The sequence below is a fragment of the Pseudophryne corroboree genome, chromosome 4, assembly GCF_028390025.1.
Source record: "Pseudophryne corroboree isolate aPseCor3 chromosome 4, aPseCor3.hap2, whole genome shotgun sequence".
Taxonomy (NCBI): Eukaryota; Metazoa; Chordata; class Amphibia; order Anura; family Myobatrachidae; genus Pseudophryne; species Pseudophryne corroboree.
In genome coordinates, this window is record NC_086447.1 from 924,735,120 (window position 1) to 924,753,637 (window position 18,518).

The 18,518-nt window shown below is 44.6% G+C and overlaps 1 protein-coding gene across 1 annotated transcript in view; it reads left to right on the forward strand.

Moving 5' to 3' along the window:
• HHIPL2 (HHIP like 2) overlaps positions 1 to 18,518 on the forward strand; it is a 218,598-nt gene that overhangs the window by 75,175 nt on the left and 124,905 nt on the right. Inside the window, exon 4 of the mRNA XM_063919427.1 lies at positions 16,867 to 17,516. Coding sequence (XP_063775497.1) covers positions 16,867 to 17,516 — 650 coding nt within the window. The remainder of the gene's footprint in view (positions 1 to 16,866; positions 17,517 to 18,518) is intronic.

The window sequence follows — 18,518 nt, forward strand, 5'->3', positions numbered from 1 at the left end:
GGCTCACAGGCCTCCCCTTTTTATCTCAGTTCTACACAGTACCACAGGGGGGTAAGCCCTCCCTGTCTTCTCCAACCAATCAGGTTATTGCACAAAATATAAATAAATACAAGTTACATTTCAAAAGATAAGAATTAGATAAAGCAATGTTCTGCTCCTCTTCATATATAACCAAACCAGTGGCTTTCCCAAACACAATCTGATTACCATGTTCCTGTCTCTTTCACAAATGTAAATATAACTTGAATTTCAATTGCATTCACCCTCTCACACATAGACAACATTCTTATAAATTAAACATAATCTGCATCACTCATAATGCAGCCTAGGAAATCTTACATCAAACTGTTGTTACATGAAACCCACTAGTTTACATTCGCAAAGTACAATCTGATTTAGCAGCCACTTGTGTCTCCATGCAAAACCAGTTTTGAGTTATCACACCACAGGAGATGCTGAAAGCACAGTCTTCTTTCCAAACCTTAGTTTGTACCTGAAAGAGAATGTTTACCCACCAAAAGGCCTGCTAATTGCCACCCTGCTTTAGCTAGGACAATTAACAGATGACTTCCTATGTACAAGTTGCTGAACAACAATCGTCAAGGTCTTTTAGAAACAAAATACCTTGTACTTTTCTCATACGTGCCCTGTCCGTGCAGTTCTATAACTGTCCATCATTCTCCAACTGCGCACTGCGCAGCGATATAACATATGACACATTATTAAACATATTTTAAATACCCGGTGCCTATCACCCACAATACATTTAAAGATGGCGCCTAGCGCCAGTGCATAGTTTAAAAGTGGTGCCAAGCACCTATTGTCCTCAAAATGGCGCTGGGCACTTGGGGTTTAACCCCTTACGTGCCGTGGTCGCCATTAACCATGTGGCCGCCAGAGTCTCCGGTCACACTACCCATCACCTAATATTGGACTTATTGCTTCATATCCTCGTAGAAGTTTTATTACTCTTAATATCTACCTTTGGGGAGTTTGGGAAAACTCCTTTCAGTCATTAGCTGCAGTCTAGACAGGATATCTTATTGGCGCCATTCCTTCTTGTGTGCTATCTACTTCATTATCTAAAAAAAAAGCCATGCTATATCTTGTATATTGCACCCTTTATATTTTCCCCGGGCAGCTCACACATAATGAAGTGATCGTCCCAATCCGTATACTGTATATATACAGTATATGTCTATAAGAGAGTTACAACACAGGGAACTGTGGGACAGTTTTACAATGAATGTGCTACAAGAACTGTACTGACAGTATATTATATTTATTACAGGTTCAGCTCTGTTATAGGTAACTGCTAACATTCCTTCTGCTTTTTAACTAATGTGTCTTGTAAGTTATTATTTAGCCAACACCATTTGCCTAAAATTACTTGAGTGTTAGGATTTACTACTTTGCATGGAAAAGGAAATTCTATGTGATATATAATAGAGATGAGCGGGTTCGGTTTCTCTGAATCCGAACCCGCCCGAACTTCATGGTTTTTTTCACGGGTCCGAGCAGACTCGGATCCTCCCGCCTTGCTCGGTTAACCCGAGCGCGCCCGAACGTCATCATGACGCTGTCGGATTCTCGCGAGACTCGGATTCTATATAAGGAGCCGCGCGTCGCCGCCATTTTCACACGTGCATTGAGATTGATAGGGAGAGGACGTGGCTGGCGTCCTCTCCATTTAGATTAGAAGAGAGAGAGAGAGATTGACCTGATTTACTGGAGCTTAGGAGTACTGTAGAAGTGTAGAGAGTGCAGAGTTTACTAGTGACTGACCACAGTGACCACCAGACAGTGCAGTTTTATTTAATATATCCGTTCTCTGCCTGAAAAAAACGATACACACAGTGACTCAGTCACATACCATATCTGTGTGCACTGCTCAGCCCAGTGTGCTGCATCATCTATGTATATATATCTGACTGTGCTCAGCTCACACAGCTTATAATTGTGGGGGAGACTGGGGAGCACTGCAGTGCCAGTTATAGGTTATAGCAGGAGCCAGGAGTACATATTATATTAAAATTAAACAGTGCACACTTTTGCTGCAGGAGTGCCACTGCCAGTGTGACTGACCAGTGACCTGACCACACTGACCACCAGTATAGTTAGTAGTATACTATATTGTGATTGCCTGAAAAAGTTAAACACTCGTCGTGTGACTTCACTTGTGTGGTGGTTTTTTTTTTATTCTATAAAAAACTCATTCTGCTGACAGACAGTGTCCAGCAGGTCCGTCATTATATAATATATACCTGTCCGGCTGCAGTAGTGATATATATATATTTTTTATATCATTATTTATCATCCAGTCGCAGCAGACACAGTACGGTAGTTCACGGCTGTAGCTACCTCTGTGTCGGCACTCGGCAGTCCATCCATAATTGTATACCACCTACCCGTGGTTTTTTTTTCTTTCTTCTTTATACATACATACTACTACATCTCTTTATCAACCAGTCTATATTAGCAGCAGACACAGTACAGTACGGTAGTCCACGGCTGTAGCTACCTCTGTGTCGGCACTCGGCAGTCCGTCCATAATTGTATACCACCTACCCGTGGTTTTTTTTTCTTTCTTCTTTATACATACATACTACTACATCTCTTTATCAACCAGTCTATATTAGCAGCAGACACAGTACAGTACGGTAGTTCACGGCTGTAGCTACCTCTGTGTCGGCACTCGGCAGTCCGTCCATAATTGTATACCACCTACCCGTGGTTTTTTTTTCTTTCTTCTTTATACATACAAACTACTACATCTCTTTATCAACCAGTCTATATTAGCAGCAGACACAGTACAGTACGGTAGTCCACGGCTGTAGCTACCTCTGTGTCGGCACTCGGCAGTCCGTCCATAATTGTATACCACCTACCCGTGTTTTTTTTTTCTTTCTTCTTTATACATACATACTACTACATCTCTTTATCAACCAGTCTATATTAGCAGCAGACACAGTACAGTACGGTAGTTCACGGCTGTAGCTACCTCTGTGTCGGCACTCGGCAGTCCGTCCATAATTGTATACCACCTACCCGAGGTTTTTTTTTATTTCTTCTTTATACATACATACTACTACATCTCTTTATCAACCAGTCTATATTAGCAGCAGACACAGTACAGTACGGTAGTCCACGGCTGTAGCTACCTCTGTGTCGGCACTCGGCAGTCCGTCCATAATTGTATACCACCTACCCGTGTTTTTTTTTCTTTCTTCTTTATACATACATACTACTACATCTCTTTATCAACCAGTCTATATTAGCAGCAGACACAGTACAGTACGGTAGTTCACGGCTGTAGCTACCTCTGTGTCGGCACTCGGCAGTCCGTCCATAATTGTATACCACCTACCCGTGGTTTTTTTTTCTTTCTTCTTTATACATACATACTACTACATCTCTTTATCAACCAGTCTATATTAGCAGCAGACACAGTACAGTACGGTAGTTCACGGCTGTAGCTACCTCTGTGTCGGCACTCGGCAGTCCGTCCATAATTGTATACCACCTACCCGAGGTTTTTTTTTCTTTCTTCTTTATACATACATACTACTACATCTCTTTATCAACCAGTCTATATTAGCAGCAGACACAGTACAGTACGGTAGTCCACGGCTGTAGCTACCTCTGTGTCGGCACTCGGCAGTCCATCCATAATTGTATACCACCTACCCGAGGTTTTTTTTTCTTTCTTCTTTATACATACATACTACTACATCTCTTTATCAACCAGTCTATATTAGCAGCAGACACAGTACAGTACGGTAGTTCACGGCTGTAGCTACCTCTGTGTCGGCACTCGGCAGTCCGTCCATAATTGTATACCACCTACCCGTGGTTTTTTTTTTCTTTCTTCTTTATACATACATACTACTACATCTCTTTATCAACCAGTCTATATTAGCAGCAGACACAGTACAGTACGGTAGTCCACGGCTGTAGCTACCTCTGTGTCGGCACTTGGCAGTCCGTCCATAATTGTATACTAGTATCCATCCATCTCCATTGTTTACCTGAGGTGCCTTTTAGTTGTGCCTATTAAAATATGGAGAACAAAAATGTTGAGGTTCCAAAATTAGGGAAAGATCAAGATCCACTTCCACCTCGTGCTGAAGCTGCTGCCACTAGTCATGGCCGAGACGATGAAATGCCAGCAACGTCGTCTGCCAAGGCCGATGCCCAATGTCATAGTACAGAGCATGTCAAATCCAAAACACCAAATATCAGTAAAAAAAGGACTCCAAAACCTAAAATAAAATTGTCGGAGGAGAAGCGTAAACTTGCCAATATGCCATTTACCACACGGAGTGGCAAGGAACGGCTGAGGCCCTGGCCTATGTTCATGGCTAGTGGTTCAGCTTCACATGAGGATGGAGGCACTCAGCCTCTCGCTTGAAAAATGAAAAGACTCAAGCTGGCAAAAGCAGTAGCACCGCAAAGAACTGTGCGTTCTTCGAAATCCCAAATCCACAAGGAGAGTCCAATTGTGTCGGTTGCGATGCCTGACCTTCCCAACACTGGACGTGAAGAGCATGCGCCTTCCACCATTTGCACGCCCCCTGCAAGTGCTGGAAGGAGCACCCGCAGTCCAGTTCCTGATAGTCAGATTGAAGATGTCAGTGTTGAAGTACACCAGGATGAGGAGGATATGGGTGTTGCTGGCGCTGGGGAGGAAATTGACCAGGAGGATTCTGATGGTGAGGTGGTTTGTTTAAGTCAGGCACCCGGGGAGACACCTGTTGTCCGTGGGAGGAATATGGCCGTTGACATGCCTGGTGAAAATACCAAAAAAAATCAGCTCTTCGGTGTGGAGGTATTTCAACAGAAATGCGGACAACAGGTGTCAAGCCGTGTGTTCCCTTTGTCAAGCTGTAATAAGTAGGGGTAAGGACGTTAACCACCTCGGAACATCCTCCCTTATACGTCACCTGCAGCGCATTCATAATAAGTCAGTGACAAGTTCAAAAACTTTGGGTGACAGCGGAAGCAGTCCACTGACCAGTAAATCCCTTCCTCTTGTAACCAAGCTCACGCAAAAACCACCCCACCAACTCCCTCAGTATCAATTTCCTCCTTCCCCAGGAATGCCAATAGTCCTGCAGGCCATGTCACTGGCAATTCTGATGATTCCTCTCCTGCCTGGGATTCCTCCGATGCATCCTTGCGTGTAACGCCTACTGCTGCTGGCGCTGCTGTTGTTGCTGCTGGGAGTCGATGGTCATCCCAGAGGGGAAGTCGTAAGACCACTTTTACTACTTCCACCAAGCAATTGACTGTCCAACAGTCCTTTGCGAGGAAGATGAAATATCACAGCAGTCATCCTACTGCAAAGCGGATAACTGAGGCCTTGGCATCCTGGGTGGTGAGAAACGTGGTTCCGGTATCCATCATTACTGCAGAGCCAACTAGAGACTTGTTGGAGGTACTGTGTCCCCGGTACCAAATACCATCTAGGTTCCATTTCTCTAGGCAGGCGATACCGAAAATGTACACAGACCTCAGAAAAAGAGTCACCAGTGTCCTAAAAAATGCAGCTGTACCCAATGTCCACTTAACCACGGACATGTGGAGCAGGGCAGGGTCAGGACTATATGACTGTGACAGCCCACTGGGTAGATGTATGGACTCCCGCCGCAAGAACAGCAGCGGCGGCACCAGTAGCAGCATCTCGCAAACGCCAACTCTTTCCTAGGCAGGCTACGCTTTGTATCACCGCTTTCCAGAATACGCACACAGCTGAAAACCTCTTACGGCAACTGAGGAAGATCATCGCGGAATGGCTTACCCCAATTGGACTCTCCTGTGGATTTGTGGCATCGGACAACGCCAGCAATATTGTGTGTGCATTAAATATGGGCAAATTCCAGCACGTCCCATGTTTTGCACATACCTTGAATTTGGTGGTGCAGAATTATTTAAAAAACGACAGGGGCGTGCAAGAGATGCTGTCGGTGGCCAGAAGAATTACGGGACACTTTCGGCGTACAGGCACCACCAAAAACTACTGAACCTGCCCTGCCATCATCTGAAGCAAGAAGTGGTAACGAGGTGGAATTCAACCCTCTATATGCTTCAGAGGTTGGAGGAGCAGCAAAAGGCCATTCAAGCCTATACAATTGAGCACGATATAGGAGGTGGAATGCACCTGTCTCAAGCGCAGTGGAGAATGATTTCAACGTTGTGCAAGGTTCTGCTGCCCTTTGAACTTGCCACACGTGAAGTCAGTTCAGACACTGCCAGCCTGAGTCAGGTCATTCCCCTCATCAGGCTTTTGCAGAAGAAGCTGGAGACATTGAAGGAGGAGCTAACACGGAGCGATTCCGCTAGGCATGTGGGACTTGTGGATGGAGCCCTTAATTCGCTTAACAAGGATTCACGGGTGGTCAATCTGTTGAAATCAGAGCACTACATTTTGGCCACCATGCTCGATCCTAGATTTAAAGCCTACCTTGGATCTCTCTTTCCGGCAGACACAAGTCTGCTGGGGTTGAAAGACCTGCTGGTGAGAAAATTGTCAAGTCAAGCGGAACGCGACCTGTCAACATCTCCTCCTTCACATTCTCCCGCAACTGGGGGTGCGAGGAAAAGGCTCAGAATTCCGAGCCCACCCGCTGGCGGTGATGCAGGGCAGTCTGGAGCGACTGCTGATGCTGACATCTGGTCCGGACTGAAGGACCTGACAACGATTACGGACATGTCGTCTACTGTCACTGCATATGATTCTCTCCCCATTGAAAGAATGGTGGAGGATTATATGAGTGACCGCATCCAAGTAGGCACGTCACACAGTCCATACTTATACTGGCAGGAAAAAGAGGCAATTTGGAGGCCCTTGCACAAACTGGCTTTATTCTACCTAAGTTGCCCTCCCACAAGTGTGTACTCCGAAAGAGTGTTTAGTGCCGCCGCTCACCTTGTCAGCAATCGGCGTACGAGGTTACATCCAGAAAATGTGGAGAAGATGATGTTCATTAAAATGAATTATAATCAATTCCTCCGCGGAGACATTGACCAGCAGCAATTGCCTCCACAAAGTACACAGGAAGCTGAGATGGTGGATTCCAGTGGGGACGAATTGATAATCTGTGAGGAGGGGGATGTACACGGTGATATATCGGAGGATGATGATGAGGTGGACATCTTGCCTCTGTAGAGCCAGTTTGTGCAAGGAGAGATTAATTGCTTCTTTTTTGGGGGGGGTCCAAACCAACCCGTCATATCAGTCACAGTCGTGTGGCAGACCCTGTCACTGAAATGATGGGTTGGTTAAAGTGTGCATGTCCTGTTTTGTTTATACAACATAAGGGTGGGTGGGAGGGCCCAAGGACAATTCCATCTTGCACCTCTTTTTTCTTTTCTTTTTCTTTGCGTCATGTGCTGTTTGGGGAGGGTTTTTTGGAAGGGACATCCTGCGTGACACTGCAGTGCCACTCCTAAATGGGCCCGGTGTTTGTGTCGGCCACTAGGGTCGCTTATCTTACTCACACAGTCAGCTACCTCATTGCGCCTCTTTTTTTCTTTGCGTCATGTGCTGTTTGGGGAGGGTTTTTTGGAAGGGCCATCCTGCGTGACACTGCAGTGCCACTCCTAGATGGGCCCGGTGTTTGTGTCGGCCACTAGGGTCGCTAATCTTACTCACACAGCTACCTCATTGCGCCTCTTTTTTTCTTTGCGTCATGTGCTGTTTGGGGAGGGTTTTTTGGAAGGGACATCCTGCGTGACACTGCAGTGCCACTCCTAGATGGGCCCGGTGTTTGTGTCGGCCACTAGGGTCGCTAATCTTACTCACACAGCTACCTCATTGCGCCTCTTTTTTTCTTTGCGTCATGTGCTGTTTGGGGAGGGTTTTTTGGAAGGGACATCCTGCGTGACACTGCAGTGCCACTCCTAGATGGGCCAGGTGTTTGTGTCGGCCACTAGGGTCGCTTAGCTTAGTCATCCAGCGACCTCGGTGCAAATTTTAGGACTAAAAATAATATTGTGAGGTATTCAGAATAGACTGAAAATGAGTGGAAATTATGGTTTTTGAGGTTAATAATAATATGGGATCAAAATGACCCCCAAATTCTATGATTTAAGCTGTTTTTTAGGGTTTTTTGAAAAAAACACCCGAATCCAAAACACACCCGAATCCGACAAAAAAAATTCGGTGAGGTTTTGCCAAAACGCGGTCGAACCCAAAACACGGCCGCGGAACCGAACCCAAAACCAAAACACAAAACCCGAAAAATTTCAGGCGCTCATCACTAATATATAATCCATGTCTTATGGCTTCTGTGATGTAGAACTACAGTATAACTAACATCTCAAATAATGAGCTGTAAATGCAGCAGTTTTCCCTCCTTTGATCCTATATTTATGGCACTATAAACAAGGAAAGTGCCCCAAGAGCTTACACTTTGTATCATTGTCGGCATCTGTGCGTAAATCATGTGTGATTTGCACCAGGGAAGTGAATGTAGAGAAGCACAGCTACATAATTATGTCTGCGCAGGTCTGGGCTATTAGTGACTGGCTTATAAAGCTGTCAGGAAAAACGCAGGAACAGCTGTAATACAGGAGCTGGCTGCTTACTGCCCACCGCTGGGACACTTCCTAGAAACTCCGGCTCTGGTATGCCCCTAAGAAAGCCCCAGCTGGCAGTAATTCAGCCTCTGCAGCTCGATGTAAGGAAGCCGCTTCCTGCACTAGAGCAACATTATTTATTTATTAACAGTTTCTTATATATTCCATTGCACTTTACAATTGGAAACAACAGTTATAAAACAATACTGGGTATTAACAGACAGACAGGGCCGGTTCTAGACCTTGTGGAGCCCAGGGTGAAAATTTCCTGTGCCCCCCCCCCCCCCGACAGGTAAAACAGAGTTAGTGCGCACCTTCTGTGCACGTCAAAAATAGTGGCGTGGCTTCATAGGGAAGGGGCGTGGCCAAAGTTATGCCCCAGTAGTTATGCCCCCAGTAGTTGTGCCCCCTGTAGCTGTGCCCCCAATAGATTTGCCCCCAGTAGTTGTGCCCCCTGTAGCTGTGCCCCCAGTAGTTGTGCCCCCTGTAGCTGTGCCCCCGGTAGATTTGCCCCCAGTAGTTGTGCCCCCTGTAGCTGTGCCCCCAGTAGTTATGCCCCCTGTAGCTTAGCTGTGCCCCCTGTAGCTGTGCCCCCAGTAGATTTGCCTCCAGTAGTTATGCCCCCTGTAGCTTAGCTGTGCCCCCTGTAACTGTGCCCCCAGTAGGTTTGCCCCCAGTAGTTGTGCCCCCTGTAGCTTAGCTGTGCCCCCTGTAGCTGTGCCCCCAGTAGGTTTGACCCTAGTAGCTGTGCCCCCAGTAGGTTTGACCCTAGTAGCTGTGCCCCCAGTAGGTTTGACCCTAGTAGCTGTGCCCCCAGTAGGTTTGACCCTAGTAGCTGTGCCCTCAGTAGCACCGCTTACACACAAAAAACAAACAAACAATACTCACCAGCCCCGCTCCTGCTTCCCGCCCGCTGCCGCTGCTCCTTCTCTGACCGCCCGCTCCTCTCTATGGGAGAGACGTCATGACGTCTCTCCCATAGCGCAGCACAGACACTAGAGGTCAATTATGACCTCTAGTGTCTGTCAATGGCACCTGCTGCAGCTGGGGAGTAAGATACAGGATGCAGGGTGCAGGTGGGCGCCTCCGCCCGCGAGCCACAACGCCCCGGTTGCCCGCCCTGCTTACCCGTGCCTAGATCCGCTCCTGCAGACATAGAGGTAGGAGGGCCCTGCTCGCAAGCTTACACTCTATAGGAAAATAGGCATTGATAGAAAAAGATAGGTGTTATTTATTGCATAATGGTGGACCAGATTTCAAAGGTTCTTGGTGGGCTGTATGATAGATAAGGTCACACAGTGATGATGAATCAGGATCAGGAGGAAGGGAAAGTGAAGAGAGAGAAAATATGAGGATGTGTGTGGACTGTACTGTTATTGGATAGGAAATCTTATGAAGTTCATGTGGGCGGTTTCCGGAATTTGATATGCTTGTCTGAAGAGGTGAGTTTTTAGGGAACGCTTGGAGGTTTGGAGACTAGAGGAAAGTCTTGTGAAGAGCGGAGAGGTTGGGTTGGGAGATATTTTGAGATAAGTGAAGAGATATACATTGGTGTAGTTTGGTTAATGGCCTTGTGTGTGAGTAAAGTATTTTATACTGAATACAGTAGAATACAGGTAACCAATGGAGGGACTGACAGAGCGGATCTGCAGACGATGAACGTCTAGCGAGGAAGAAAGGCCTCGCAGCTGCATTCACAATGGATTGTAATGGTGAGAGTGCAAAATGCAGCTTATACAAAGGGGAGTTTCTGTTACAAATAAAGAGGCATAAAGAGGTACTTCCATTTACAAATGTTGGGATTATTATGGATCATACGATATTAAGACCCCCATACATCAGAAATCAATTAGAGCAATTTGGCATTTTGCAGATGATTGCGCAAATACATCTGCAATGTATGGGGATCATAGATCGCAGATTCAGACCAAAAGTCTATTGGGATTGTGAAATGCGGTTGTCCAGCATGTTTAAATTCACAGATCAATTGGGGCTGTAGATTGTTATACCCCTTTCACACCGCTATTGGCGGGTCGCACCCGGGAGCCGTACACGGGTGCTTCCCAGGTGCGACCCGCCTCAGACCCCTTTACACTACCGTCCCCAGCCCGGCATATTGTAAACTGATGAGCCATTCAAGATTGACAGATCTGTATTTGATGAAAATGATCTGCAAATCATTGCTACATTACAACCTGTAATTTAATTTTTTATTTATCTGAATTTTATGTGATGGATCTGCACAAAATAGTCTAAGTTGGTGAAGTGAAATGAGAAAAATGTATATAATGTTATTACAGGTTGAGTCTCCCTTATCCAAAATGCTTGGGACCAGAGGTATTTTGGATATCAGATTTTTCCGTATTTTGGAATAATTGCATACCACAATGAGATATCATGGTGATGGGACCTAAAGATAAGCACAGGATGCATTTATGTTACATATACACCTTATACACACAGCCTGAAGGTCATTTTAGCCAATATTTTTTATAACTTTGTGCATTAAACAAAGTGTGTTTACATTCACACAATTCATTTATGTTTCATATACACCTTATACACAAAGCTCACAAAGGTCATTTAATACAATATTTTTAATAACTTTGTGTTTTAAACAAAGTTTGTGTACATTGAGCCATCAAAAAACAAAGGTTTCACTATCTCACTCTCACTCAAAAAAGTCCGTATTTCGGAATATTCCGTATTTCGGAATATTTGGATATGGGATACTCAACCTGTATAACTAAAAATTTGAAAATTGGCAAGTGCATATGTATTCACCCCCTTTGCTATGAAGCCCCTCAAAAGTTCTGGTGCAAACAATTACCTTCAGAAGTCACATAATTAGTGAAATGAAGTCCACCTGTGTGCAATCTAAGTGTCACATGATCTGTCAGTATAAACACACCTTTTCTGAAAGGCCCCAGAGGTTGCAACACCACTAAGCAAGAGGCATCACACCATGAAGACCAAGGAGCTCTCCAAACAAGTCAGGGACAAAGTTGTTGAGAAGTACGTCAGGGTTGGGTTATAAAAAATATCCAAATCTTTGGTGATCCCCCGGAGTTCCATCAAATCCATCATCTTCAAATGGAAACAACATGGTACCACAACAAACTTGCCAAGAGAGGGCTGGTCACCAAAACTCACAGACCAGGCAAGGAGGGCATTAATCAGAGAGGCAGCACAGAGACCAAAGATAACCCTGAAGGAGCTGCAGAGTTCCGCAGCAGAGACTGGTGTATCTACCATGTGACCACAATAAGCTGTACACTCCATAGAGCTGGGCTTTATGGAAGAGTGGACAGAAAAAAACCATTACTTAGTATTAAAAATAAGAAGGCACGTTTTGAGTTTGCCAAAAGGTATGTGGACGACTCCCCAAATGTATGGAGGAAGGTGCCCTGGTCAGATGAGACTAAAATTTAACTTTTTTCAGCCACCAAGGAAAACGCTATATCTGGCGCAAACCCAACACATCCATCACCCCAAGAACACCATCCCCACAGTGAAACATGGTGGTGGCAGCATCATGCTGTGGGGATGTTTTTCAGCAGCAGGGACTGGGAAACTGTTTCGAGTCGAGGGAAAGATGGATGGTGCTAAATACAGGGATAATCCTGAGCAAAACCTGTTTCAGTCTGCCTGTGATTTGAGACCGGGACGGAGGTTCACCTTCCAGCAGGACAATGACCCGAAGTATACTGCTAAAGCAACACTCGAGTGGTTTAAGGGGAAACATTTAAAGTGGTTTAAGGGGAAACTAGGCCATTCAAACACATTCCATGTGTTGGAATGGCCTAGTCAAAGCCCAGATCTCAATCCAATTGAGAATCTGTGGTCAGACTTGAAGATTGCTGTTCACAAGCGGAAACCATCCAACATGAAGGAGCTGGAGCAGTTTTGCCTTGAGGAATGGGCAAAAATCCCAGTGGCAAGATGTGGCAAGCTCATAGAGACTTGCAGCTGTAATTGCAGCAAAAGGTGGCTCTACAAAGTACTGACTTTAGGGGGTGAATAGTTCTGCACTCTGAAGTTTTCGGTTATTTTGTCCTATTTGTTGTTTGCTTCACATTAAAAAATCTTTAAAGTTGTAGCCATGTTCTGTGAATGTAATGATGCAAACCTTCAAACAATCCATTTTAATTCCAGGTTGTGAGGCAACAAAACATGAAAAATGCAAAGGGGGTGAATACTTTAGCAAGGCAGCGTATCTGTAATGTATGGGGGTGCAGATTAGTGGATTTGGGAATATTTAAATTGCGGGGGGAAAATCACAGAATATGGGAATTTATTTTTGTGCTTGCTGATGTATGGGGGTCTTTAGGCAATATGTAGTCATTTATGTTTATTAAAGGCCCCCATACATCAGCAATCACAAAAACACAATCTGCAGATTCTGAGATTTTTCCCCCAGATTTAAAGATTCCGCAATCCACCAATCTGCGCCCATACATTACAGATGTGTCTTATACCGCTTTCACATTGCAAACCCGGTAAGGAACCGGCGTTTGAACCTGCGTCCGACCCGGGTTTGAACACGCTATACCCCTTTCACATTGCACTTTGGAGCCGTGTTATTACCGGGATATTCCCGGGTTGGTGCCTTTCACACTAAACCTGGTTCACCCATTTAAAACACTGTGATGTCATTTTAAATGGACTTTTCTGTCTTACATATGACGTTTCACAGTGAAAGGAGGGGCTCTGAGCAGTGCAACAATAATGGCCGACAGATCACATGTCTGTAGAGACTTTGTGATAGTCTCAGCTGTGTTTTTATAGGTTATTGCATCCTTTACAGCGCCTGTAATTTGCTTGGCGATTTCAACCTCCCCCCTAATCCCCAACAACTCCCTACCTTCGTTATCACTCCAGGTTGCCATATGCACTGTGAATGCTGTATAAAAGCTCACCCACTGTTTACAAAGTGCTGCCTGTTATTTCCGGGTGCAGGCTGGTGACATCATGCAGGGAGACAGCCTATCACCTCCTTTTTAAGATGCCAGGGTTGAATATACCGGGTCTGAGGCTTTCACACTGCCAAATGAACCGGGTCAGAACCGTGTAGGATCCTTCTTTTTACACGGTTTAAAATACCGGGTTGTTGGTCCCAGTAAATTCACTATGGTGCTTTCACATTTTGACCCGGGTTGACACGGCTAAAACTCTGCAATATACTGGGTTTTTGATGCGATATGAAAGGGGTATCAGTGATTTGCAGATCACTTTCAGCAAATACAGATCTGCCAATCTTGAACTGCTTATCAGTTTAGTAGTAATGGTCTGCACATCTGCTGATTGTTACCATACACTAGCAATCTACAACCCCAGTTGATCTGTGCAATCCAACATAAAGGACAACCTGATCTACCAATCCCAATCACATTTTGGTTGGAATCAGTGATCTGTGAAAGTACTAATTACCCAGGCCTGATGGAGGGGTCTAGGTCTGCCGCCACCCACCCTTTGCCTGACAGCAGCCTCTGCCTGTCGGGGAGCGATCATACTGATCGTGTCCCTCATCAATTCGCCCTTGACTGAGGGACTTTACAGCACCCCCCACTCGTCGCGCAATACAAATACTTTCTTTGTTTTTATGAAGGGGGCGTGGCCATGCCCCCCACAATTAGGCCATCTCCCCAAACATTACAGGTGCCCCGCAGAGCTCTTTCCAGCAACGCATATTTGAGGTGGCACAGAAGGTTCTTGTGTTGGTCCCTATGCGGTAGAACGAGTTACAGGCTGACTGGGAGGCCCCCATACTATGGTACAGCACATGATGTTAACTACAATGGGGATTGAAAGTTTGGGCACCCCAGGCAAAAATTCATTTTAATGTGCAAAAAGAAGCCAAGGAAAGATGGAAAAATCTCCAAAAGGCATCAAATTACAGATTAGACATTCTTATAACATGTCAAAAAAGTTTGATTTTATTTCCATCATTTACACTTTCAAAAGAACAGAAAACAATAAATGGCGTCTGCAAAAGTTTGGGCACCCTGCAGAGTTAATACCTTGTACTACCCCCTTTGGCAAGTATCACAGCTTGTAAACGCTTTTTGTAGCCAGCCAAGGGTCTTTCAATTCTTGTTTGAGGTATCTTCACCCATTCTTCCTTACAAAAGTCTTCCAGTTCTTTGAGATTCCTGGGCTGTCTGTGATGCACTGCTCTTTTAAGGTCTATCCATAGATTCTCAATTATGTTGAGGTCAGGAGATTGTGAAGGCCATGGCAAAACCTTCAGTTTACGCCTCTTGATGTAATACACCGTGGATTTTGAGGTGTGTTTAGGATCATTATCCATTTGTAGCAGCCAGCCTCTCTTTAACTTCAGCTTTTTCACAGATGGCATCAAGTTAGCATCCAAAATTTGCTGAAATCTTATTGAATCCATTTTTCCTTCTACTCGTGAAATGTTCCCTGTGCCACTGGCTGCAATACAACCCCAAAGCATGATTGATCCACCCCCATGCTTAACAGTTGGACAGAGGTTCTTTTCATTAAATTCTGTGCCCTTCGTTCTCCAAACTTACCTTTGCTCATTCCGGCCAAAAAGTTTGATTTTAACCTCATCGGTCCACAGAACTTTATTCTAAAATGCATCAGGCTTGTCTATATGTTCATTTGCAAACTTCAAACGCTGTTTTTTTGTGGTGAGGACGTAGAAGAGGTTTTCTTCTGATGACTCTTCCATGAAGACCATATTTGTACAAGTATCTCTTTATAGTGGAATAGTGTACCACAACTCCAGTGTCTGCCAGATCTTCCTGGAGGGATCGTGCAGTCAAACGTGGATTTCGACTTGCTTTTCTCACAATCCTGCGAGCTGTTCTGTCTGATATTTTTCTTGGTCTTCCAGATCTTGCTTTAACTTCCACTGTTTCTGATGACTGCCATTTCTTAATTACATTCCGAACAGAGGATATGGGCATCTGATAACGCTTTGCTATCTTCTTATAGCCTTCTCCTGCTTTGTGAGCGTCAACTATTCCCAGTTTGTGTTCTACACAACTGCTTAGAGGAACCCATGGTGCTGATTGTTGGAGCAAGGCCAGATGAGTCTGGGCTTTTAAAACCTTTGAGATTGACATCACCTGGTCTTTCCAGATGATGATTGAGAACAAACCATGACACTGCCAGGTCTCAGCTGTCCAAAGGGGGCAGTACAAGGTATTAACTCTGCAGGGTGCCCAAACTTTTGCAGACGCCATTTTTTGTTTTCTGTTCTTATGAAAGTGTAAATGATGGAAATAAAATCAAACTTTTTTTGACATGTTATAAGAATGTCTAATCTGTAATTTGATGCCTTTTGGAGATTTTTCCATCTTTCCTTGGCTTCTTTTTGCACATTAAAATGAATTTTTGCCTGGGGTGCCCAAACTGTATGTGGTGGCCAAGGAGGGATGTAAAAAGCACAAGGTAAATCACATTGACATGATTAAGGCTTATTATGAAAGGGAAGCCTGCATGTATGTAGCTTAAGAGGGAAATCGAGGAAATGCTGCAGTAAGGGGTATTCAAAGGTCCCATAGCTACTGGGTTACCCCGGTGGTGCCTCCACAAAGAAATGTGGAGGCACCCAGTTCTCTTTGGACTATAGATGGTTAAATGCTGCCACTGTGCTCGATGTCTATCCTACAGATGGGTCCATGTTTATCTTGACCTTTAATAGGATTAACTGAGAATGGGCAGTCGAACCTAATCCCCTGCTGTAATGACTTAATCCCCTGCTGTATTGTTCTCTGGATTGTATTGCAGCTGTGAACAATAGATGAAGGGTTTATGTTAATAAACCATGTTGTGCCTAGGCGCAGAAAACTAGCCAAGATAACCATGGACCCATCTGTATGCCCATGATAGGTGAACTGCTGGATTGGCTTGCCCAGGCATGCTATACAGTATCACTATCATAGATCTCAGTAGGGGGTAATGGCAGATACCACTGACATCTGAGGTCTGGGTCGACCTTTATCACCCCATTTGGGCTATACCAGTTTCCCGTCATGACCCTTGGGATGAAAAACGCCCCTGCCTCCTTCCATCGCCTGGTCAGTGATCTGCTAGAATGACCCTTTGATGTGTACTGACTAGCTTCAGGGTTAATCATTTGTTTGAGAAGATGACATTTGAGGGTGAAGATGGCAGATTTCTATATTGCCCATTAGGATTGCCAGCAAATGATCCATGTGCAAAGCACAAACCCCCCAAAAAACAGTTATATGTCCAACTGTGAATGAGTCCCAATGTCTTTTAACGTGTCATGTTCTTCTTTCATTCCAGGAATGTTCTCCGTACGCCGCACATCTATATGATGCGGAGGATCCAAGAACACCTCTAAGGGTCCTTCCTGGTCTCTGCTCTGACTACTGCTCAGATTTCTATTTCAATTGCCAGAGCACTATCTCCCTCCTGACTGATGACAAACAGATAATGGAGTCTGCCAAGGACAGAGATCTGTTTTGCAATCTGCTTGAATTAACAGATGAAGACTATTGTTTCCCAGAAGTGATACAGAATATGGACCTGAACAACAACCTCGGGGCTGTAGTTGAGGACCAAGAAGGATGCCTTAAGATGTGCTTAGAGGAGGTGGCCAACGGGTTGAGGAACCCGGTCTTGATGATCCATGCCAACGATGGCACACATCGAAAGTTCATAGCTGAGCAGGTTGGCATCGTCTGGGTCTACTTACCAGATGGTGGGCGATTAGATGAGCCCTTTTTATACCTGCAGGAAAGTGTGGTGACAAGTCCATGGCATGGGGATGAGCGGGGTTTCCTTGGAATGGCTTTCCATCCAAAATTCAAGTGGAATGGGAGGTTCTACGTTTACTACTCTATACTGGATGATGAATACGTGGAGAAAATCAGAATAAGCGAGTTCCGCGTCATGTATCCGGACATCAATAGGGCGAATCGAAAGTCTGAAAGGTGGGAAGAACAAAAAAGCTTTTATTATATATAGAATGTGTATTGTAGTGAAGATCTGTTATTGTGCATCTGTTGATATACAGTAGCTTTGTGTACAAAAGAGCTGAATTCATCATTATATTCATTGGTCAACGCTGAGGATTGGCAAACTACAGTAAGTGGGTATTTTTGATAACTGAAAAATAATGAATGAACAATAACAGTTATTTAAACGTAGTGAAATGAATATATAAAACAGGTTTGGTTCAGGGACTTTGGTTGGGTAAGGTGTATGGCTGGCGTTCCATTTTAAAATGAACAATTTGGGCTTTTCTTAAGTGCATTATCTTGGATTTTGGTGGAGTGCTTGTGTATTACTAGTTTTTGGTGGAGCGCTTGTGAATTACTAGTTTTTGGTGGAGCGCTTGTGTATTACTAGTTTTTGGTGGAGCGCTTGTGAATTACTAGTTTTTGGTGGAGCGCTTGTGTATTACTAGTTTTTGGTGGAGCGCTTGTGAATTACTAGTTTTTGGTGGAGCGCTTGTGTATTACTAGTTTTTGGTGGAGCGCTTGTGAATTACTAGTTTTTGGTGAAGCGCTTGTGAATTACTAGTTTTTGGTGGAGCGCTTGTGAATTACTAGTTTTTAGTGGAGCGCTTGTGTATTACTAGTTTTTGGTGGAGCGCTTGTGTATTACTAGTTTTAGGTGGAGCGCTTGTGTATTACTAGTTTTTGGTGGAGCGCTTGTGAATTACTAGTTTTTAGTGGAGCGCTTGTGTATTACTAGTTTTTGGTGGAGCGCTTGTGAATTACTAGTTTTAGGTGCAGCGCTTGTGTATTACTAGTTTTTGGTGGAGCGCTTGTGAATTACTAGTTTTTGGTGGAGCGCTTGTGTATTACTAGTTTTTGGTGGAGCGCTTGTGAATTACTAGTTTTTGGTGGAGCGCTTGTGTATTACTAGTTTTTGGTGGAGCGCTTGTGAATTACTAGTTTTTGGTGGAGCGCTTGTGTATTACTAGTTTT